Source organism: Cylas formicarius, unplaced genomic scaffold, assembly GCF_029955315.1.
Source record: "Cylas formicarius isolate icCylForm1 unplaced genomic scaffold, icCylForm1.1 PGA_scaffold_2__14_contigs__length_35257938, whole genome shotgun sequence".
NCBI lineage: Eukaryota > Metazoa > Arthropoda > Insecta > Coleoptera > Brentidae > Cylas > Cylas formicarius.
In genome coordinates, this window is record NW_026844319.1 from 18718882 (window position 1) to 18732407 (window position 13526).

General features: G+C 33.6%; 2 protein-coding genes across 2 annotated transcripts; one reads left to right on the forward strand and one right to left on the reverse strand.

Moving 5' to 3' along the window:
• Positions 1 to 4: 4 nt before the first annotated feature.
• On the forward strand, positions 5 to 1197 carry LOC132697855 (OCIA domain-containing protein 1). The gene is made up of 6 exons (XM_060663560.1): positions 5 to 15; positions 73 to 193; positions 264 to 422; positions 475 to 626; positions 732 to 849; positions 899 to 1197. The coding sequence occupies exons 2-6, from the start codon at positions 111 to 113 to the stop codon at positions 1014 to 1016; spliced, it is 630 nt and encodes a 209-aa protein (XP_060519543.1). The 5' UTR covers positions 5 to 15; positions 73 to 110; the 3' UTR covers positions 1017 to 1197.
• Positions 1198 to 1453: 256 nt separating this feature from the next.
• On the reverse strand, positions 1454 to 8088 carry LOC132697854 (glutamine synthetase 2 cytoplasmic-like). The gene is made up of 6 exons (XM_060663559.1): positions 7940 to 8088; positions 5712 to 5884; positions 2524 to 2960; positions 2262 to 2461; positions 2063 to 2202; positions 1454 to 1673 (listed from the first exon to the last, which is right to left on the reverse strand). Exons 2-6 carry the CDS (start codon positions 5872 to 5874, stop codon positions 1525 to 1527), a joined length of 1089 nt encoding a protein of 362 aa, XP_060519542.1. The 5' UTR covers positions 5875 to 5884; positions 7940 to 8088; the 3' UTR covers positions 1454 to 1524.
• Between the last annotated feature and the right edge of the window lie 5438 nt (positions 8089 to 13526).

Below are 13526 nucleotides of genomic sequence, written 5' to 3' on the forward strand. Positions count from 1 at the left end.
CGGCAGCGCCAACATGTACTAAAACGTACAATTAAAGTATGTTGCCAATTTTTCTCCTAATTTTTTTTCTAGTACAAATTCACAGCGGACGAATTGAGAGTGTTAAAGGAATGCAACAGGGAGAGCTTTTTCCAAAGATGCCTCCCACTCTCCGCCCTATTAGGAGGGGCTACATATTACGCAGTCAAAACCGGTAGGTCATATAAAGAATGTTTTCTCTGTAAGTAACTCAACATTTAAGGAACATTGGCACCTAATCTTAGGTTTGGAGCTACACCCAAGGTTATGGCAGCCGTGGCAGTTGGATATTTCGTTGGAAAATTCTCTTATCAAGGCAAATGTGCGGAAAAGCTTATGCAGCTTCCCAACAGTCCTCTGGGGCAGATGATAAGGGCCAGAAAGGAGGGTAGGCTTCCAGAGGGGTAAAATGATTTTTGTAGAGATTACATTCTTACTATATCTCCTATTATTTAGTACTGAATCTGGATTTGGTCCAAGTGTGTCTTTGAGTCCATTCTCTGGAATAACAGATAGTTACAGTGACATTAGTCCGGGAAGTCAGGATATTGACTTGGATAGGCCTCAATTAGATGGATTGGATGATTCATTTCGACCTTCTGTTGACAGTATGAAAAAAGTTGGAAAAAAATCTTTTGGCAAAAGATTTATTTCCTTTTTATCTTTATTAATATTGTATGTCATTGAGGTTTTTAACTTGTTTAACTTTTTAGATCCAATTGTAATACAAGAAGAAGAAATGCCACCCGAACAAAAGCATGTGACCACTTACGAGGAATTAAGGAAGAAAAATAGAGAAGAATATGAACAAAAACGATTGTCTAGTTACAGGTTTGTCTTTGCTATACCAAAAAGTGTTTCTTGATTCTTTATATTTAAGCTCTAGGGAATCTCCTAAGGAATCGCGACAATTGCCTGCAACAGTTCCTTCCACAGAAGCAAGAGAAGAATTCCCAAAATCAGCTAGAAGAAATAAATATGGTGATATTATGGAATAATGGCATTTAATGTAATAATGGGTAGATTAACAGATGAAATACTACATTCACGTCCAAGTATTTTCTTAGTCCCATAAATTTTGTAAAATTTAAAGTAAAATGGTTTCAAAATTAAGATCATGAAGGAGTAATATGATAAAAGTGGTAAAAGATATTGGCAGGTAAAGTTAAATAAAAAAGACTACAATTAAATCAGGCTTTTGATAAGGGTATATAAAAATATAAAGTACTTTGAATATAATTTATTGAATAAGAATTAGGACTCAGGAGTTAAGTCAATTTTTAAAATTATTATTCTAATCACATATCATTTTGATTTTAATTAACCTAAAAATTTCACATTTGATTTCAAAATTTTGAGCACCTAGCACATTTGGCCCAATGCTGGAATAAAAAGCAAGAGCCCTGAAAATATTTTCATAAAAAAAACAAAGGTATCTCAAAATATAAACATTTATATAAGTAGGATTATATACAATCTTTATCTAAACGCCAACATTTTCGACATTTATTCATCCAGAATACAAGTTCGCACAAGAGCCTCTGCCACAGAATAAGGATCGCAGTTGGACGATGGTCGCCTGTCTTCGAAATAGCCCATTCCTTCTTCGGCGACGCCCCGCGGAATTCGTACGCTCGCTCCACGATTCGCAACGCCTGAGAAATAAAATTATAGCTATTTAAGTTCGTATTCCTTAACTTTTAAGTTGGTCTGACAAATAAAAATTCTTAATTCCCGGACTAGATAACCTAACCTCAATCGAAATCTTTCTTCTTGATCATTGTTTTTTACTTACAGTTGGGCAATGGTACTATGGCCGTTCGCTCATTACCGACATCCGTTGAACAATTTTTTCAATTATTCAAGGCAACGGAATCTATCGGGGGCGAGCGGAGGCTAAACCACCATGTGCAATGCTTACAATAGAATCCTCCATGGAAGTCAATTGGCCAAACGTCATGTAAATTGTAGAGGGAAAAAATGTTCAAAGTTCATATCTAAACTATTTTTCTATAGTTTTGTTGAAGGCTACTCTTTATTATACCTGAACTGAAAGTATCTATGGAAGACGTCTCATTCCTTCCTGTCAGACGTTTTTCGTTGTCTTTCCCCCCGCGAGGGTCGTAAGCCTGGATGTGCCTCTTATGATGTTTACTCAACTTCTCAATAGCCTTTTCTATTTCACTGCAACAGTTATGCCGACGTCACCACATAGTATAAGCTTGTTGCATCTCTGTACTTACAAAATCCCATCTTGAGTTCTCATCGCTTCTGTAGAAAAATTAATGTGCGCCCCTGCCCCGTTCCAGTTTCCTTCCACTGGTTTGGGATCGAACGAAACGACCACTCCGAAATCTTCCGCTACTCTGTGCAAAATGTATCTCGACATCCACAATTCGTCGCCTATAGAAATCCCTTCACACGGGCCCACTTGGTACTCCCACTATTAGGAAAAAAGTTTGATCAAAATGTCGCCATCGGAGAAAACAAATTTAAAAATCATACCTGCGATAACAACACTTCGGCATTAGTTCCGGTAATGTTAATGCCGGCATAAAGACAGGCTCTGTAATGGGCCTCCATAATTGATCTCCCGTATACTTTGTTAGCTCCCACTCCGCAATAGTAAGGCCCTTGAGGGCCCGGGAAACCTTGTTTAGGCCACCCGAAAGGTTTCAAATCCATGTCCAACAAAGTGTACTCTTGCTCAATGCCAAACCATGGATGTACTCCTTTGGCCTTTTCCATTGCTTCTGCGCACCGTACCCTCTTGTTGCTCTCCGTGGGTTCTTTGTTGTATTTGTAGGTCTCGCACAGTACTAGTACGTTGTTGCCTCGGATAAAAGGATCCTTGTATATTGCTACAGGAATCAGGTACGTGTCAGAGTTGGAACCTTGCGATTGGTAAGTGGAACTGCCGTCGTAGTTCCATACGGGAAGGTCTGGAACATTTAAGAAGGGTGTCTAGATTCGTGCAATGATTGGGAAAATTGATTGATTGAAAAATTAAAATGCAATAATATCAAAATTTAATATTAATATTAATAGAATGGGCAATTTTACTTCCTCTCATTTGTTAGTAGGAAACGTCTATTATTTTAGCCTCTTTGGTTTGGGAAACCAGCTTTAGCAGTTATGATGTCGGTATCCAAAAAATATTCTTAGCTTGTCCTTTGAAGTTCTACCACTGGCCGCGACCTAGTCCCATTGGTAATATTTTATAGATGGAAATAGAGTATTTCTGATTTAATTCAAATGTCCTAAAAAAGTGGATATAAAATATAATTATTTCAAATTTTGCTCTTTCTTGGCCCAAAAGTTTTATAACCTGAGTTCACAGCGAAACATCAAACATCCACACAAACGATAAAAACAAATAATTCGTCGACATTAAACAAAATTTGGGACACCTCGACATTTTTGGAAAACCACAATTCAACAATACGAATACCAGACTTAATTAATAGAATTTATAGGGGAGTTAGGGACTTGGTCGTGTGCCAGGAAAATAATGACAAATGAGTGCCATTCTTGATGATATATAAATAGTTATTACATGAAACAAAAAACAATTTTCGAAATGAAATTAATACTTTAAGATACTGTAAATTTTGACTTGTCTGGGTCAAATCGTCTCTTTTAGAATTTATTTTATTATATATATATATATATATATATATATATATATATATATATATATATATATATATATATATATATATATATATATATATATATATATATATATACGTATATATATATATATATATATATATATATATATATATATATATATATATATATATATATATATATATATATATATATATATATATATATATATATATATATATATATACGTATATATATATATATATATATATATATATATATATATATATATATATATATATATATATATATATATATATATATATTTATATATATAATAAATAACATAAAAGCCCGGAGTATGGGTAAGGACCCATGATGTGCCTTTTATATATTTTTTTAAAGGAATGTACATCAAAATTTTCAGATTATTAGAAACACTATTATAAATTTGTATAAGTTATAAGAAAACCACCTTATATGAACAAAAGACCTTCTGAACCGTGATACTTAGGCCCGGAAAGCAATGAAGACAAAAAAAGTAATTCAATAATAAGGAAAAATTGAATAAGTTTTTGAATGGACATATTTACATAATGAAAGGTGCGTTAAAAATTTCTACCAGGGTCCAAATTACTTAAAAATTTTGAAAATTGTTTTTTTATTTTAAAAATGACGAGGGCGTAGGGACAACCGGTATATTATGGTCTTTAGAATATACCTAGAAAGTGGATACGCTAAAAAAACACCCATTCATAAATAAATGTATTCAAGAATACAAGTATGCTAAGTTGTGTACCTATTTGCGTTAATTAAATGCCACGTCACCTGCGATGTAATTAAATTTCCGAATAGCGGAAGCCCAAACCAAATTTTAATTTAAGATTTCCCGTAAACAAACGCACACCTTATTAATTTTAAGGAAACGACATCGCGTCGTTCAGCTGCAAATAATGACATTTGCATAAACGGAGTAGATGATGAACGAAATTATTCAGCAATAAAAATCATTTTCACAAGCTGAACACGAAGATTAAATTCTCCTGAGATCGTTAAATTTTCAGATTTATCGTTTCCTACAAAATAACTAATTTTTAACTATATTTCTTCAGCTCACAAACTGTAGATTTGCTCATGTTCTAGTCATTTAGTTACTTTATTTACCGAAATATTTCTTTACTCTGTACACGCATTTACCCAAATACGTACATTTAATATTGTTTATTGCGTGAAAACAGGAAAAAATTTAATTTTTATTTTAATGACAACTAACTTAATAATTAAAGTTTACCAAAACGCTGATTTATTTTTTATTTCTGAATAATACGCACAAATATGTATTACCAAATAATAAAATCTAATGAACATTTCTGTTACTAATATGATCTATATAGCTATTAGATCTATTAGATCCAAACTGACGATATGTCAGAGGCCATGTTAAACTCGAGATATTAAATCTCGAGCATGCGCATGTTTCAATTTTTTTTTCATAGTTGCTTCATAAGTTTCCATATTATCGGCAAAGGCAGCATCTCTGGTAGCTAAATGATCGTCATCGATATAATATTTACATAATAATTCGCTGAGTTATTATTTATATGTAAAAAAACAAGATCATGTTCAGGTACATTATGCAAATTTAACAAAAAGATGAGCTTTATTTTGGCAGATATATACTTGCACTACTGCAACCATATGCAATAAAAGAATATAAAAAATGTTTATTAATTATTAAAATTATTTATTAATTATTAAAAGCAATGTAAGTGATTTTCCAAACAACAATCGCCTCACCTTCGAAAAACTGAAACAGGTAAAAAGATATTATAAATATTCTTTTAATACAGTTATCTGTCATGGGTGCTGACGGGTATGATCAAGAAAACAATCCTCATTACTACCGGTCTCCCTATGCATAAAATTTGCCTGACCAGATCCATTCCAGTTTAGATCCAGTTCACTGCACTTTGGAGACCATTACTTTCTTTCTTAAAATCTATCAATCCTACAGATTTTATATTAACGTTTTTTTATTTTTTATGAAGCATAGCTTGCGTAGTAGTCGTCGTTCAATCTACCTGATGGTTTGGTTGGAACAAAATCAAGTGTCCTGGTTTTTCCTCTGACATCTTCCCCCGTTCCGTCTATCCAGACGTACGTGGCAAGACACTTATTACTGGGTACGGGCAGGTCCATGTATTGGTACGTCACTGTTTTGTCCAATAGCGTGTCGTTTACCATTTTGATTTACCTGGACAGAAATCGCATCCTGAAAGCTAGCTCCGGAAATAACATGCAACAACGGCAAAACTTATAGTAACATAATGTGTTGCTCGAACTGGTTGTAAGGATTCTGTTATTTCGAGCTAAAAATAACTGGCCTGGATGATGGGGGCGATTGCAATTCCTATTCGACCTATCATACGCATCAGTTTTCTGGAGCAAAGCCATTGCCAGTGTACTAATCATAATCGAAGATCTAAAACCTTAAGCAGTTTGAATAAGAAATATTGTTTTATAATTTTTTTTATATTAAATGGAATATTTATGAAAAGGAAGATCAATAGCGTCACATATTTTGTGTATACTTTTTTATTCGTATCTGTGATAAACTTTGGAAATAAGCCCCTAAAATAATTTTTCTACTTCCTTCTCTAAAATACCTAATTATTCACCGATCTAGCGTACGTCAGTTTCGTTTTCCACAGATCCGAGCCACGGCTTAAAATTTGAAGTTTGTCAATTCTGACGGTCATATCAGTAGAAAGAGTGTATGCAACCCGTTTAGTAAACTTTTTAGATCACTCGTTTATTAAACATTCGCTCCGCTTGTGCCAAATAAGCTCGTGAGTCAAATGCCGTTTACTACACGTGTTGCATTATATACTAATAACAGGCAATAAGAATGCATTGCTTGACCCTATATTTTTTTTCTCAAAAATGGATTCCTGTTCTGAATTTTGTTTCTCCACAGGGAACATTAAGTCACGAGTTTAGCAGAATATGTCAAAATTAGATCCAATAAGAGCCTTTCCTTCAAATTTTCAAAAAGACCGTATTATCAAAAACTTTTACCAAAAACTATTATCATAAAGAGTATTTATATTTGCTGGGTAGATTTCAGAGAAACATCACTTTCATAGTTAAAGATGGCGGTTTCGTCAGCTGAAAATTTGAAAATGTTTCCCACGATCCTCTTTTGGCCGCTTTAGTAATAAATTTTTTTACTACGACGAATTAAAGGTTTCTGAAAACTTTCTGCATTTTGCATTATTATCTGACCTGCCTGTATAATAATAACCAGCCTCGTAATCACATTGCGCAATTATTATTATATTATTCAGACGCCATTTCGATTGAAATTTGGTTTTCAATTTTAAATATATTCAAAACGTGGCTGGTTTTGCGTTTTGTGGAAACACACAGAAAAATATTTACAACTATTAGGTATCATTGTTGCAAATCAAAGTTTGATCAAAATAAACATGTTTTTTTTCTCGATAACAAGGTTAAAATGACAAATTAGATGGCGCGACTTTACGGTGACCTTGGACGAAATCATAACGCGATTTCCAAACTTGTGGCGCGCTCCTGATATCGTGACCCCCCGCGAATTTTCATTATCTAGAAAAATTTGAACTCGAGTGCCAGCAAACGTTGCGTGTTCGCCAAACCAGAAATTGCCAACACAGTCAGTGAACTGTAACCCACTCAGCGGAAAAATTTTCCTATTTTTTTTTAAGGCCGTTTTGCACGTCCATCAGCCGAGTGCGTTGGCTGCAACTGCAATTCTGCGAATCGTCTATTAACGATTACCTTGCAATTACCCAAAAAAATTTGAATAACAGAGAACGTATATTTCGGTTACACATTAACCCTTGTTTAATTAATATATAATTTTTTTAATTTATACCGAAATGATTTTTTATAAAATCAAATTTTTAAAAACCTGCTGCCACCTTATAATGTATTGCTTGGAAATAAACCAAGAACCCAATCAAGACAACACATTTTTAATACGCCATTTTATTCTATTCTATTCTATTTCATCCAAAAACAAACAAAAAATATATATGAAAAATAGAGAATGTAAGGTAAAGTTTAAATTTTGATATTGGTTCGTAATTGCAGTTCAGTTGCTGCCTTTAAAAGCAAGCCTTCCTCCACGAGATTTTTAAATTAGAACGCCGCACGTAAAGGGCCTTAAGTTTTTTCAATTAAAATAGACGTCTTACAACATTAGTATTATCATTTTAGTTTCGCTGCTTCATGTACGCAATTAGGTACGATAAATACTACAGCTTACCTTATCATTCGATTATTGTTTACAAACACCGACTGACTGACGCTTTTTGCTTGTTCAGCAACTAACGACGAACTGGCTGATTATTTTCGTATCGTCTCATTCGTTCGTATCCCCTTCTTTCGAATTCCCTGCTGCGAAACCGCGCACCACAGACCATGTTTTAATATATCCCGACTCTTGCCTTCTCCTTTTTGTCCCATGCGGAGCAATTATCTTCGTTTTAATCTGGTTAATGGCGAACGCACACTTTTCCGGAAAATTGGAACCGTTTGGATTAATTTGTTAGCTGAGTTACTTTTTCAAAAAGTTTTTATGATGGCATGGAATGCACAAACGACTTCAATATTAATATTATGATACGATTTTTTTAAATGTTGATTTCTAACCACCGCATTTATTATCTGCAAATTTATTTATTATCGCAATACATATTTGCCTATATAGGGTGTTATCTAATAAATGTCTAATATTTCACAGGGTGATTCCTCGACTATGTTTTAGGTTAAAACAATATTAGGGGTTTTTGACATGAAAAATTTGAATTTGTGTTTAATTTAGCCTCTACTCATAAGGGCACTACCTGCATGCCTTTTCTCACTTTCAAAGCGTCATAAAAAAGATACTGTGGTCTTGGTAAAAAAAAAATAAATTCCCAAACTATTTTTATGTAATGTGTAATCTTATTAAAAGGCGTTTTCGAAATATTGTGATTGGAAATATTCGATGCATAAGTTTTTGAAAGAAGTTAATCGTTTATAATAAGTAATAAAAAAGATCAGGTAGGCTAAAGAGTTTATTCTACAGTGCGTATTGTTTGTTTAGTGCAGAGGGTGCCAAATTTTCATAAAGTAGATAATGATTCTATGAAAACATTTCCAAAGCAATATTTTATGTCGAAATTAATAAATAATAATTTCAAAACGAATTGTTTATTAATGATCAAAGCTAAAAATGTTGAATCATTGAAGAGGACTTAGCACACATATTTGGAGTTCAGGTAGCTGTCGAACTGTAGTTTTAGCTGCAAATAATCTTGGTTTTGGTTTAACATTTTTCTAAGAACCACATCAAAACCATGTGCTTTTTGTGTGCGATCTGTCCCATATAAAAAAACAGTTTTCGGTTCTTAACGTTTAAAAAATTATATTTACATTTCGTAGAAACACAGATTTTTCCATAACAAAAACGTTAGCACGATTTTTTTAAATGCACATTTTCCCAAAATATCTTTGAAGTCCGAAACGTTGCTAGATAATCCTAAGCGGTTTTTACCATTATACCCAAGTGTTTTATAACGATTGAGTTCCAGACATCAACATTACTTCAAATGTTCCATTTGGGTAGCAGGTAATGAATATTAGTTACATTACCGACATCTTATATCTTGAAGACCACACGTGTGTAGCACGTATTTACCTAAAAAATATTAGAGAAATCACTGTGTGAAATATAGGAAACTTATTAAATAACGCTCGATACATTTTGTTTTTTTAATTACTGAAGTTTTGTTGAGTGTCCCTCGCTTATGTGAAATTCAGGTAAAATTGTGGTCCGTAATAGAAAATGATTTTATACCTACCTGCGTTTAATATTCTTTCGTTTGGTATACTACTTAGTTTAAGTTTATTAGTAATCATTCTTATTTCGTGTTTTCGTGTGTAATACAGCGTGTGTTGAATCGTGTGCGAATTATGCAAAATATGTGCGAGTCTAGTGTATCTCCGGAGATGCTCCCGCTAAAATGTACAAAAACACTATTCTATTGAGACTAAGAAATTTATAAACAACGTTTATTTAACTCTCATTGAACGTTTTGCGATCCAGCAAGCATCTTTAGAAGAAATGGCCACATTGACGAAAATTCCAACATCAACTGTGAATAATCCCATTTCAACCAGGAAAAAAGAAGCGATGCTGACATTTTCTCGAGTGTAGTGATCAAGATATAATGCGGCGTAAAATTTACCAGTTATACGAGTAACAAAGCGTGCCTACATTAGATCTTAATTAGGAAGCTTGAAAAAGATGAAACCGGTGTTAAATGTGACAGAACTAGCTTATGGAAGTGTATTCAACACATGGGTTTTAGATTTAAAAAAATGACAAAAGGCAAGTTTTAATGGAATCTTTTAGAATTCGGAAATGGCTACTAGAATATCTAGAAAAAAATAGGATTTACAGAGAACATCCTGTATATACTTTGGCAATAATTTTAAGGATTGATTAATCGGTGGAAGAAAGCAAACACTCATAACACCTGGCACTTTTTAATTGGTTCATGTATTTTATTAGGTTTTAAGTTTTAGGACTTAGGACTACTAAATTTACATGTTAAGAGTTCCAGTCAGAATATTTAAAAGTCTAGGTATCCGAAACATATAACGAATAAAGTATTGAGAAATAGGCTTGATAAATATATTCTAAGCACCGAGGATGATAAACAATAACTGATACCAAAGTATAAGTATAAAATATTTACAATAAGTAGGTCAACATTCAGTTTCTGTTATATCTACCGACTCTTTCAATTTACAACATGGTTTATTCTGTTAAGTTTTATTTTTTAAGAGTTTGTGTTATCTAAATGGAATTCTCTTCGCATGATGTAACACTACGCTGATAGTAAACCTCCCGATAGTGGACATATTTACAATACCTGCTACGTGCGACGAGATAATGCTATCGCTGAATTTTGTAATAAGTGCATATAAATAAGACAAAAATTTTACAGTATTATCAAAATTCACTTAGTCTGTTTCTAAATGGTACATAGTAATAAAACTACGTCCATAGACGTAGGTCGAAGATTAACCCACCATAGAAATCAGGCAGGTGAAAATATGATTATAGATAAGTACTCCTGATGCGATAAAATACAGAAAACCACGCAAAATATATTGTATCTGTGGTCATTATTTTTCAACTTTTTTATGTATAATGAAATTTTAATATTGCCCCACATGAAATATAACTTTACAATATTTAGTAACGCGTTGTACTGGTGGAGGTTTGGGTGTAACTCCAAATGCGAAAAAAGTAAATTTAGGAATCTAGATTTCTGGAACAAATAACGTATGATATGATAAAAAGGCATGATGAAAATCTTCTACGAATCGAAGTTGATAAACAATAACTGATACCAAAGTAAAAGTGTAAAATATTTACAACAATTGGGCCACTATTCATTTAAAATAAAACGGAGTTGCTTCCGTCTATAATTTACACAGACGAGACGTTCAAACAAGGGAGGGGTAAGGCGAAGAGTATTGCCTGTATATGAATGGTGGTCATGATAACCACATGGGGTGCAGAGAATAATTCGCGAGAGGGGCAATAAATCATTGGGGCTATATTATAAATAGTTAAATCAAGCAAATTCGAGAGATAGACAACATAAAACAACACGGGCCTATGAGCACGTCTTCAATTTCATCATTTGATATCAATTACTGAGGCAGGGAAATCCAAAAACACATTTTCATTTTCAAAAAGTCACTTTCTTCACAAAAAATGAGCAAAAACAGATGTTCCACAAGACACGTGGAAAGTGTTAACCTATTTCGGCTAAAACATCGTTTAAGTTCTGCATCACACATGGTAGGTCGTACTTAGTCAGTTCCCTACAGAAGCCACAGTAATCGGTTAAAAATACTTGATATCGGAAGAATTTAAGTTGTAATAGTTAGTAGTCAACCCAGTGCTTGCAGTCAAATGTCCGATGACCTCTTTGTTAAGCCGAAATAACTTAACAAAGTTTTCATTCGGTATTTTAAAATAGTCCTTTATATGCCGATTTTACAATCTTATTTCTCTAATTAAAACTAGCCGTGTTGATTTTTCACATTTTCTAATGCAACAAAAAAGTCGATATAAAAATTTACAGCAGCGGAATTCATGTCTACAGGACACTAAACATATAAGACAAATAAGACGTAACTACCAATTTTGCTCTACAGTAAACGTGCTATAATTGTGGTTGCTAATGCAATTAACAACGCCTTAATAATTTTCTTTGGAGAAAAAGGTATGTTTAACAAATTCTGTTAGTAATTGCGTTATAAGGTTTATTGGGATGAGTATCCATATAATATTAACAGCTTTCGAAATATTGCTATTTATACATTTTCTTTTGCAAATGCACCTCACGGTTTTGGCGTTAAATTAATAGGAGTATATGCAATAAATTTTTCAAAATAAAAAACACGAAATAAAACTGAGCAAGCAGCGAACTTTAGAACTTCTCCTAATTTTACCCTGAAATTGAATACTCTGGCCAATAAAATAGACAGTTATAACCGCCCGAAAAGGTTAGAAACTTTCCTACATTGCAATAAGCTATTAGTCATTGTTACGATGTCACATTAAAAAAGACAATTTTTGTGTATCGGCAAAAAAGCCCGACGACATCTCAGCCCTTCAAGATATTTTCATTATATTCTTCTTCTTCTCTCTTTTTTTTGGCGTTTTCTAAATCCACTTTGGCACATACGCCTCTTCAAGTTCCTTTTTCCATTTTCTTCTGCTATAGGATGTTTATATCCAATTTCGGCCGGCGATTAGTTTTAAATCATCCGTCCATCTCTCTAAGATTGAAATGGGAATGTCTTAGGGCTTTGTGCACTACGTCGGTTACCCTTGTTCTTTATCTTATCTATGTATTTGTTATCTTATCTCTAAGAGATATTCCTTTCCATAGCACGTTGCGTGACTCTTAGAATGTTCATGTTCTTCTTTGTGATGGTCCATGTTTGTGCTGCGAATATAAGTATTGGCAAGATGTATGCGTCAAAAACTTTAGCTTTTAGATGTATTTGAATTTATTGGTTCTTCAGTATATAGCTTAGTTTTCCGAAGGCTGTCCAGGCTGTACCGAAACACATTATGACAGATAGCGGTTTCTATATTTCTATTTGCTGCTGCGAGTTGAATTATAATTTGATAGATGGCGCCCCCACGATAAAACGATTATCGTATCGAGCTACAGCCGGTAGCAGATAGTTGTGGGCCCAATAGTTCTTATTTTTCTAGATCTTGAGATATTTTTCATATCGGGAGAACCTGTGGCCTCTTATATCGCCGTATTGTGTCAATACACTTTACCGGACGCTTGCCTGGTCTTTTGTTAAGGTAGGTTGGATATTTTTTGTGTGGCAAATGCCAATTATAGTTTTTTTTAACTTATTTCTTTTGTTAAGGAATTATCTCAACCCGTTTCGGTGTAAACCAAATAAAGTTTCCCAACGCTGATTGCGAGTTTTCGCGCCTGCCAACCCACATACTCTAAATTCCATGTTGTCTCTCTTCCGTGTACATTACCTTGTTTTTTTCAATGTACATCTTCAAACCAACTTTGCCAGAGTTGGTGTGCAACTACCTCCATTAGCATTTCTTGCATGTCCTTTATATGTACTGGTTTTGTGTGTTCGTTACGGTTGAGATAGTATGTAGCTTCATGTAGATTGTAGATGTAGATTCATGGTACTTTGTATTAGGCTAATGTATCTTACGGTCCATCCTGCAATTCCGCTGAGATGTCATTATGTTCCACTATGTCGAATGGTTTTTCACAATCTGAGAATGCCAAATA